This window comes from Pangasianodon hypophthalmus, chromosome 2, assembly GCF_027358585.1.
Source record: "Pangasianodon hypophthalmus isolate fPanHyp1 chromosome 2, fPanHyp1.pri, whole genome shotgun sequence".
Lineage (NCBI taxonomy): Eukaryota > Metazoa > Chordata > Actinopteri > Siluriformes > Pangasiidae > Pangasianodon > Pangasianodon hypophthalmus.
Genome location: NC_069711.1, coordinates 35,360,160 through 35,370,159, shown reverse-complemented (window position 1 = coordinate 35,370,159; position 10,000 = coordinate 35,360,160). Strand labels below are relative to the sequence as shown.

Below are 10,000 nucleotides of genomic sequence, written 5' to 3'. Positions count from 1 at the left end.
AGTCGACTCTGAATCAATTCTTTTTAGTGATCTGTGGGAGTCGACTCTTAATACTTGTATTTGTCTGCAGAGATGTAGCACCTTACTGTTTTTCTTTTTATTTTAAATATTTAATAAACACTAAACTGATTTAAAACAGCTTTTTTATTTAAATAAATAAAAATAGCAGTTAGCCTTTTGCGAGTTGAAAGTGTTGAACTTCATCACTGATAAATTTATAATCTTCTGATGTTATTTTTTCAACTCTAGTAATGTTTATACCTGTTTAAATTTAGTCTGTAGACAATTCTTGGACAAAGTGAATGAACCCATGGTCAGGTGACAACTCATAGAAAATATTATTTTAGAGAATGTTCTGTAATGTCTTATTTTAAATGGACTTGAATATTGGTGTAATTACATAACTGTTGGCCATGATGTAAAAATATATTTGGTGGAATTGTATTGAATACTGTGGTGGTAGTAGTTTGTGTAGGTGCACACTGTTAGAGCTCGTCACTAACGTTGGTGTTCGGGTGTCGGAGGTGTGCTAAAGTGAGCCGGCCGGGTTTTCGCTAACACCATGAGGACTTCCTGTCCCATGACTGGGGTTTGATAGTGACCTGAGCCACACTTAGTCACTGACTGTTAACTCCGCTGTAGTGAACTTTAATCTGGTCTCTAATTTCTCTCTCTCTCTGCGTGTTCTGGTCAGCTCTCCCACTAAACTCGTTACGCAGGGAAAGTGGTCACGATGTCCGGAGGTCTGGATGTCCTTCAGATGAAGGAGGAGGATGTGCTGAAGTTCCTCGCTGCAGGAACCCATCTGGGTGGAACCAACCTGGACTTCCAGATGGAGCAGTACGTCTACAAGAGAAAAAGTGACGGTGAGATGCACGTGTGTGTGTGTGTGTGCGCTGTGTCATCGATCGTGGTTATTTAAGGAATCTGATGCGTAAGAGGAGACGTCTACATCAGTGCCTATGAAGCATCTAAGGTTCTGTCTAGCGGTTTGGAGAAGGTCAGTCTGAGGTGTTATCCTCACTAGGGCTGCAGCTATTGATTATTTTAGTAATCGAGTATTCTACCGATTATTCCATCGATTAATCCAGTAATGGGATAGGAAGCAATTTTAATTTATTAAAGAGCAATACTGAATATACAAGAGAAAATAAGAAGTCTTTTAAAATAAACATCTAATTTGTTTCCTTTTTAGAAAAATGAACATTTTTTATTGCTGAAATTGCATACATTAATAACATTGAAAACTAGACCCATTTAGTGCGTTTAATTGCCATATTACATTCAAAATGCCAAATAAATAAATAAATACAAAAATCAATTTCACATTACTTTTAAAAAAAGGTAAACAGTACAAACTAAAACTAAGGCATAAATCAAAATAATAGTAGTAATAATAATAATAGCTAAACATTGCATTTATGTCGTCCAACTTAACTTTCCAGTTTCAGCCTAACTGCAGCTCAAGCATGACACGTGCCTTTACTGTGTTCTTAAAGACTTTGTGGCTTTTGTAAGAGGCGAAAATCAGTGGATAGGAAGGTAAACTTGGAACAGGAACAAGAGTCCATACACGATTTCTTAACACTTGTTTCTACAATCATGAAGTTATTTGGAGAATAAAGCCTCTTAAATATCTCTCTACGTACTGCTGTCTCATTCTCTCTCTCTCACTCACACACACACACACACACACACACACAATCAACGTGAATGGCGCTTAGTCTTTCACAAAACATAGCTAGTTTAGGGACATCATAACTAACCACCATATTGATTTACACTCTTAAATAGTCACTACATATAGTCACAATCAACATGCATTTTTACAGGCCTTCATTTCAACTAGCCATCCTACTGATTTAGAGTAAATGTGAGCGCTGACGTTGCCTGGTGTCGACTCCGTGGATCTGATGCGAGGATTTGGGTGTTTTCAGATGAGATGTTGTACTGTGGTGTTACACCAGTTCAGTCTTACGGAGATTTCTTTCTGTACGGAGATTTCTTTCGCTTTTAGTTTGAAATGATCCCAAACTTTGGAAACTTTCTGCCGTTTTCTTTGGCCTGAATCGTCTCCTCCTCGCCCCTCGCTGTTTTCTCGCCGTTCCTCCGTTTCTCATTCTGCCGTGTCTTCTGTGTTTGTCACATGTCCAGCGTTTATCGGGTTGTGCGTCAGTAATAATGATCCGTGAGGAAACGCAGCGTTCCGTGTGTGTAGTTACAGTAAATTTTAAAATTACCTCTTTTTTTTTTTTTTTCCTTTATTCCAGTTACTTGAGGAATTGTTTCAGCCCTGATCCTAACAGCGTTTGGAGTTCATGACTGACGCTGAGAAACTAGCGTGTGTGTTTTCGGTCACTAACGTGTACGTGTGTGTGTTTGTGTGTTGCAGGCATTTACATCATCAACCTGAAGAAAACTTGGGAAAAGCTGCTGCTGGCGGCTCGCGCCATCGTTGCCATCGAGAACCCCGCTGACGTCTGCGTCATTTCTTCCAGGAACACCGGCCAGGTAGATACACACCTTAGTACGTGTCAGGTGTGGTGTAGTGTAGGTGCACACTGTTAGAGCTCGTCACTAACGTTGGTGTTCGGGTGTCGGAGGTGTGCTAAAGTGAGCCGGCCGGGTTTTCGCTAACACCATGAGGACTTCCTGTCCCATGACTGGGGTTTGATAGTGACCTGAGCCACACGGTGAAATGAGGCTTAAATGAGCCTTTTGCGTAAATCCACTTTAAGTCCTAATGACTGTAAAAGTGCTCAAGAAGGTTTTTATTCCAGCTTTAAGCTCTGAGCGTGTTTCTGACCTTCTGATTGGCTGCGTCTCTTTCAGAGGGCGGTGCTTAAGTTCGCCTCTGCCACCGGCGCCACCACCTTCGCCGGACGCTTCACGCCCGGTACCTTCACCAATCAGATTCAGGCTGCCTTCAGGGAGCCCCGCCTCCTGATCGTGACGGACCCTCGCGCTGACCACCAGCCGCTGACGGAGGCTTCGTACGTGAACATCCCCACCATCGCTCTGTGCAACACCGACTCTCCGCTCAGATACGTCGATATCGCCATCCCCTGCAACAACAAGGTGCGGGACGATACGCCGCGCCCTCACGCTGACGCGCCCTCACGCTGACGCGCCCTCACGCTGACGCGCCCTCACGGTCACGTTGAAGTTCTGTGTGTTTGTAATTAGTGTGTGTGTGTGTGTGTGTGTGTGTGTGTGTGTGTGTAGGGTCCTCACTCCGTGGGTCTGATGTGGTGGATGCTGGCCCGTGAGGTGCTGAGGATGCGTGGCACTATTTCCCGTGAGCATCCATGGGAGGTGATGCCTGACCTGTACTTCTACAGAGATCCTGAGGAGGTCAGATATTACACACCTTTCAGCGCTTTGCAGAATTTCAGGATATTTGTATCTTTAGAGGTGTGTGTGTGTGTGTGTGTGATGTGATGTTGATTCCTCTCGCCGGTGCAGATTGAGAAGGAGGAGCAGGCTGCAGCGGAGAAGGCTGTAGGGAAGGAGGAGTTCCAGGGCGAGTGGTCTGCTCCCGTCGCTGATATCGCTCAGCTCGAGGTTCCCGACTGGTCCGAGGGCGTGCAGGTCCCGTCAGTACCCATACAGCAGTTCCCCGCTAGCATCGAGGGTGAGAGACGAGTAACACACACACACACACACACACGCACACACACACACACACACGGGCGGAGTAATGATGAGCAGCTTTTCATTCCTGGTCATTTATCCCAAGCTGAAACTTTCACTGACTTTTTTTTTATTGTCCTTATTCTTGTCATCTTTTTCCTTCCTTCTTTTATCTCCAACTTCCATGCTATCCCACTCTTACATCCTGTTTCTTTCCATTTTTTAAAATTTTTTCCTCTCATCCTTTCTCATTTTTATTCCTCGATGTTATTTCTTATCTGTATCTTACCTCTCATCCCTTTCAAATCCTCTCTCTCTTTTAACTCTTTTTGTTGTTGTTTTAGTCCCTGTGTTTAATTTTTTCCTCTCATCCCTCCTTTCTGTCTCTTCGTTCTGTTCTTTTCTAGTGAAAGTTGTGAGCCTGAGATGTTTCAGTACTGCTGTTGTGTGTGTGTGTGTGAGATCCCTTCATCACCCCAGTCCCACTAAAGCACCTTTCTTCTGTTCTCACATTTGATCTTGTTCCGTTTCTCTCTCCTTCCTCCAGCTGCTGCTGCTGCTGCTAAACCCGGTCCCCCGGCTGAGGGTTTCTCCGGTAAGTGTTTGTTCCTCGTCCTCATCACTGATCAGAATTTCTCCTCTCTGACTTTAACTCTAACGTGTGTGTGTTTTATTTCACAGAGGACTGGAGTGCGCAGCCTGCCACTGAGGATTGGAGCGCAGCCCCCACTGCTCAGGCTGGAGACTGGGGCGGCTCCACTGCTGAGTGGTCCTAAACACACACACACACACACACACACACACACACACACTCTCCAGCTTGTGTGTTAATGCTGAGCCAATAAACTTGATGGCTTGATTAAAGTGTTGTGATGTCACTCATTTGTTTCCTTAATGTACATTAAATGTATTAAAGTGTGTAGAGGTTTTACTGATGTGTGTGTGTGTGTGTGTGTCCGCCTCTGTGTGTGTGTGTGTGTGTCCGCCTCTGTGTGTGTGTGTGTGTGTCCGCCTCTGTGTGTGTGTGTGTCCGCCTCTGTGTGTGTGTGTGTCCGCCTCTGTGTGTGTGTGTGTGTCCGCCTCTGTGTGTGTGTGTGTCCGCCTCTGTGTGTGTGTGTGTCCGCCTCTGTGTGTGTGTGTGTCCGCCTCTGTGTGTGTGTGTGTCCGCCTCTGTGTGTGTGTGTGTCCGCCTCTGTGTGTGTGTGTGTCCGCCTCTGTGTGTGTGTGTGTGTGTGTGTGTGTCCGCGCTCAGATCTGGTAGTACGACAGGAAGGTGTTTAATATAACGTTTATAACTAAATGAATGTAGTGTGGCTTTAAAGTTCTAATGTCAGAAGGATCACAATATTAATCCAAAAGCTCAGAAGAAGAGAATTAAATGGTTGTCATTTTGAACCATGATCCTTAATGAAATTCAAAAAATGAATGTAAATTTGTATTTGTTTAAATCTTCTATTAATAATGACCTTTTAATTCTACGACTCTAAACAAAGAACAGTTTGGAAAAGATCATCTCCTTTTAATAAATTCACTCTTGAAGTGTTCTGTTTTTAGCATATTAGGGGTTAATAGTGCTGTTATGATGTCATCTCGTCCTTTGGGGGCGGGGCTTATTCCACTGCGGTCAGTATGTAAATTTAATGTTTTGAATGTCCAGGTTCAGGGACTTGTTTGTAAAGCAAATATATTTTCTACAAAGTCTTAATTTTAACAGCGCTAGTTTAGCTGTGGCGTGTCAGTCTCTTTATTTTTATTTATTTATTTTAAAATATTTCTCAGTCTCACATCAGCTGAAAATATGCCTCGTGTCATTAACTAGATTTGAAGTAAATTTTAACTTCATCTGTGGAACTTTAAATTCTTCTTTACTCCTGTGTCTAAGAGCTACGTTTTTTTAAATTAACCTCTAAGAAAATATAAAATGCTATGAATTAATTTATTTAATAACAGTCACTATCCATCAATAAATCAATAATCATGATGTGATCAATAATCCATCAATAAATCTTTACATAATTGAATACAGAATTGTTTTATTTGATAATGTTTTTTGAGAGTTAACTGATGTGTATATGAATTTAATTGTAAATGTAATTTGTCACCAAATATCTGTTAAATTTAGCCCATAAAACAAAACTATACTTATATTCTATCACCCCAAACTGTTTATTTAAGTTCTTTGTCGCTTTTTTTTGTTGTTGTTGTAGTAGAAGTCGTGTTATTAACACTGCACTGTTTAGAGATTTTTTTTTTTTTTAAATAAAGATAAGCTCTCTCCCCTCTTCAATAGCTTTTTATTAGATTTTTGACTAGAATATTGTTTTGTTTTTTTCTCACTGTGCTTCTTTATTTTTTATTGTATTTATGCTATCTGTATATGTTTGTTTTTATGGCTACTGTAAAGTTGCAGTTTCCCTCTGGAGCAAAAAAGGTCTGTAAGGATGCACTGTGACGTGATGCATCATGGGAATCAGTGTTCTATTAATTATGCATCTAAATTTAAAATATATAGAGCACATGCTGGGCCAGATAGCTTCGGATCACAACGACTGACCATGCGTTATACGAATACAGTTACACAGCCACGTTATAGCAATAAGAGCTCTTCAGTAGCTTTCAAACAATGATCTACAGAGCCTGAGAAAGAGGTCGTGGAATTTAGGCATTTTAGCCACTTTGGAGCTCTATATTTTCTGGTAAAACTAGCGCCTCAGGTGCTGCTACAGAGCTCATGAAGATTCAAGATTTTATTTGTCATATACATAGTTATATACAGTTTATAACTTACAGTGAAATGAGAACCTGACCTTCTCCCCTTTAGTCTTTGCATTGAAAAAAATAAGAAATATAATAATAAGAAATATATGTATAATATATGTAACAATACAAAATGCACAAAGTGCATTATGTTGATCATTTTCAACAAAAATTTTGGGAGAATCTATCTATCTATCTATCTATCTATCTATCTATTTGATATAGTGAACTTGTAGTACATTTTGTTTACACTATTAAACCTCTGTTTGTAGCTATTTTTAATTTATTTAGTTTTGTTTTGCATTGTTTATGATGCAGAAATTTAAAAATCTTTTCTGTCAAAATTTTTCTTCATTAAATTTTTACTTAAAATATTCTGAGAATCGAATCGAATAATGACCGGAGTGAATCGTTACACCCCGGATACCTACCTATCTATCTATTTTTGAGGAAATAGATTAATTTATTGTTTAATTTTTTTGATTCAGTGTTTAAAAAAACATGATGTTTCAGCTAGTAATACTAGTTAATTCCTAGAAAGCTAATTCCTCATCATCATGCTAGGCGAAAACACGTTGTTGCCAGGCAACTGCCATTTACGGGAGCCATTTTAACTATTTTAACTTCGAATCATTTGATTCACAATCAGCTTGTAATAACAATAATAAAAGATTAGTATCCAGATGTAACTATATAAATTATATATTTACTATAAATAAAAAATTGCACACCCCAGATGGGACTCGAACCCACAATCCCTGGCTTAGGAGGCCAGTGCCTTATCCATTAGGCCACTGGGGCTTCATATGTTTTGTGTTAAAATCTTCTCATTTTATAGATAAATATATAATTTAAAACTCCGTATTTATCTGGTTTATTAATTATATACCTACATCTGGATACTATTATTTTATTATTGTTATTACAAACTGATAAAACCAAGCAAAAGACCCGAAATTAAAATAGTTAAAATGTCTGCCGGAAATGGCGGTTGCCTGGCAACGACGTGTTGTCGCGTAGCATGGCGACGACGAATTAGCTTGCTAGCAGCTAGCGTAACTAGCCGAAAACGCCATGTTTGTTTTAAACACTGTATCAAAGAAATAAACATTAAATTAATGATGATTTGTTTAGGTGTTTTGTTTTAGACAGTACAGTGAATCCTAGCTAACTTGGCTACATTCAGACAGCTAGTTTAGGTTAGGTTTAGCTTAGGTTAGCTAGCTAGCTGCAGTTACTAGCCGAATCTTCTGTTTGAGAAGCTGTAGCTTTTTTATATTTACACATCTGAATGTTATATATTATATATGTATTTTTTTTTAATTATTTAATATGATTTTGGTGAAGAACTGATCGTTTTTATTCGCAGTGAGCCTCAGCTATCATGGTGAGTACCGCTACACAAACACACTGTTTATTCCAGCAATGCAGCTCAAACTATCAGCTTTGCTTCAGGCTCATAATAATAATAATAATAATAATAATAGTTAATTAAGTCACTAGATTTATTAAGTTTGGTCATTTCTATTAAACTGGCTATTTATATTTCTTCTCCTTTCCACTAGTTTATTGTGGTTTGATCAGTAAATTAAACTTTGTGTTCATTTTTTATATTTTAAGAAATCAGCATTGACTCCAATCTTTATCTCTATCTCTCTTAAAACTTATATTTCTCTCTCTCTCTTTCTCTCACCTAATCTGAAAATTTAAATGATCAAAATGAACTTTATTGAGCTCACACATTCAGAAAATAAACTTAGCGCATAAGAGATGAATCACATTTTTAGGATTTGTGTGAAATTTAACCTGATTGTAGTTTTGGGTTTAATCTCATTTTCATGTTGTGTTAAACTTTCTGTCTCCAGAACATGTTTCTGTTTTATTCCTCTTATACCACAGCAGTTTGCTAATAATGTTAGATTTATTAAACAACAGCATGTCATTCTTTTTATCCGATTATAGTTACATTTAATGTTGTGGAACGCTGGTGAAGAAAGTTCTCATTTACGTTATAGCAGCTATAAACACTCGTTCCCTCACCAGCTTCTCTTTATTCTCTCGCTTCAAGTTAATAAAGCAAAAAAACCAGCAAAGAAGCGTAAACTCCTCTGTCCTGAAGATGTCGGAAAACTTAAAGTTACAGCTTTACCTCTGACTGTTACAAAGCGCTGACACTGGAGACTCCTTCCATACATGTTACATAAACATCTTCTTACAGAAAACTTCACTGTATGTACCATGTTTTTAGTCCGTTTATTGTGTGTGTGTGTGTGTGTGTATGTGTGTCAGATCTTGTCTCGGGTGAAGCCGGCGCTCGGTGGTGAAAGCTCTCTGAGCTCCAGTGAGAAGAAAAGGAAGAATAAGAGTAAAAAGGTTCCTCGGGTAGAAGATTACCTGAACCAGAGAGACTACCTGGGAGCCATTACGCTGCTGGAGGTACGAAACGAAACACGCTGCTTTAATAATAATCAAAAGAAGACTATAGTATCAACCACCTGAAATACCATACCACCTTACAACACCCTAACCACCACGTAATGCATCATCACAACTACCTAGCAACACTCTGGCAAACGCCGAGCAACCCTCTAGAACCACTTATCATAGCAACTGCCAAACAACACCCTAACAACCACCGGGGATACCATACCAACCACTTAGCAACACCCTAGCAACCACCAGGGATACCATACCAACCTCTTAGCAACACCCTAACAACTACCAGGGATACCATAGCAACCACATAGCAACACCCTAGCAACCACCTAAGGTATCAAAGCTACCACCTAGCAACACCCTAGCAACCACCAGGGATACCATACCAACCACTTAGCAACACCCTAGCAACCACCGGGGATACCATACCAACCACTTAGCAACACCCTAGCAACCACCGGGGATACCATACCAACCACTTAGCAATACTCTAGCAACCACCAGGGATACCATACCAACCACATAGCAACACCCTAGCAACCACCTAAGGTATCAAAGCTACCACCTAGCAACCACCAGGGATACCATACCAACCAGTTAGCAACACACTAGCAACCGCCTAAGGTATCATAGCAACCACCTAGCAACCACCTAGCAGCAGCCAACTGGAATATCATAGCCACTGCATAGCAAGAATTATATGGAAAGCCATTGCAACCTCCTGCCAACACCGTAACCACCACCTAAGGTATCATAGCTACTGGGTAGCAACCACCTAGCAACTGTTGAAGATACCATGGCAACACCATAGCAACTGGAATTGGAATAGAAATCGCTGAAGTTGTGCAATCACTCAAGAAATGTTATGGTTGTAATCAGGGCTGTGATGATCAGGGTAACTGTGCGTGTGTGTGTGTGTGTGTGTGTGAATGTCTGTGTGCGCCTGTGTGTGTGTGCATATGTGTGTGTGCGCCTGTGTGTGTGTGTGCGCCTGTGTGTGTGTGTGTGTGCCTGTGTGTGTCCTTTAAGTTCCAGAGGAATGGTGGAACAGCCGAGGAGAACACGGACCTCTGGATCGGCTATTGTGCCTTCCACTTAGGAGACCACAAGAGAGCGATGGAGGTGTGTGAGTGTGTGTGAGAGTGAGAGTGAGTGTGTGTGAGTGTGTGTGAGT

The 10,000-nt window shown here is 40.4% G+C and overlaps 2 protein-coding genes and 3 non-coding genes across 6 annotated transcripts in view; 4 read left to right on the top strand and 1 right to left on the bottom strand.

Moving 5' to 3' along the window:
• The window catches only part of rpsa (ribosomal protein SA), a 5,327-nt gene extending 830 nt beyond the window's left edge, over positions 1–4,497 (top strand). The window contains exons 2-8 of the mRNA XM_026912146.3: positions 695–866; positions 2,393–2,511; positions 2,833–3,078; positions 3,226–3,354; positions 3,466–3,634; positions 4,181–4,228; positions 4,315–4,497. Of these exons, the coding sequence (XP_026767947.3) occupies positions 734–866; positions 2,393–2,511; positions 2,833–3,078; positions 3,226–3,354; positions 3,466–3,634; positions 4,181–4,228; positions 4,315–4,409 (939 nt within the window). The 5' untranslated portion in view covers positions 695–733 and the 3' untranslated portion in view covers positions 4,410–4,497. The remainder of the gene's footprint in view (positions 1–694; positions 867–2,392; positions 2,512–2,832; positions 3,079–3,225; positions 3,355–3,465; positions 3,635–4,180; positions 4,229–4,314) is intronic.
• On the top strand, positions 475–615 carry LOC113525585 (small nucleolar RNA SNORA62/SNORA6 family). The gene has a single exon (XR_003402681.1). It is a non-coding gene; the product is annotated as a small nucleolar RNA SNORA62/SNORA6 family (small nucleolar RNA).
• On the top strand, positions 2,554–2,694 carry LOC113525586 (small nucleolar RNA SNORA62/SNORA6 family). Its single transcript, XR_003402682.1, has one exon. It is a non-coding gene; the product is annotated as a small nucleolar RNA SNORA62/SNORA6 family (small nucleolar RNA).
• Positions 4,498–7,118: 2,621 nt separating the features above from the next.
• trnar-ccu (transfer RNA arginine (anticodon CCU)) lies at positions 7,119–7,191 on the bottom strand. The gene has a single exon. It is a non-coding gene; the product is annotated as a tRNA-Arg (tRNA).
• A 191-nt stretch (positions 7,192–7,382) lies between these two features.
• Positions 7,383–10,000, top strand: part of ttc26 (tetratricopeptide repeat domain 26) — a 10,528-nt gene continuing 7,910 nt past the window's right edge. Inside the window, exons 1-3 of one of the 2 annotated variants that reach the window (XM_034302264.2) lie at positions 7,383–7,777; positions 8,680–8,826; positions 9,862–9,948. In XM_034302264.2, the coding sequence (XP_034158155.1) occupies positions 7,775–7,777; positions 8,680–8,826; positions 9,862–9,948 (237 nt within the window). In that variant the 5' untranslated portion in view covers positions 7,383–7,774. Of the gene's footprint in view, positions 7,778–8,679; positions 8,827–9,855; positions 9,949–10,000 lie in introns of both variants that reach the window. The other variant, XM_034302263.2, reaches the window with a different exon arrangement.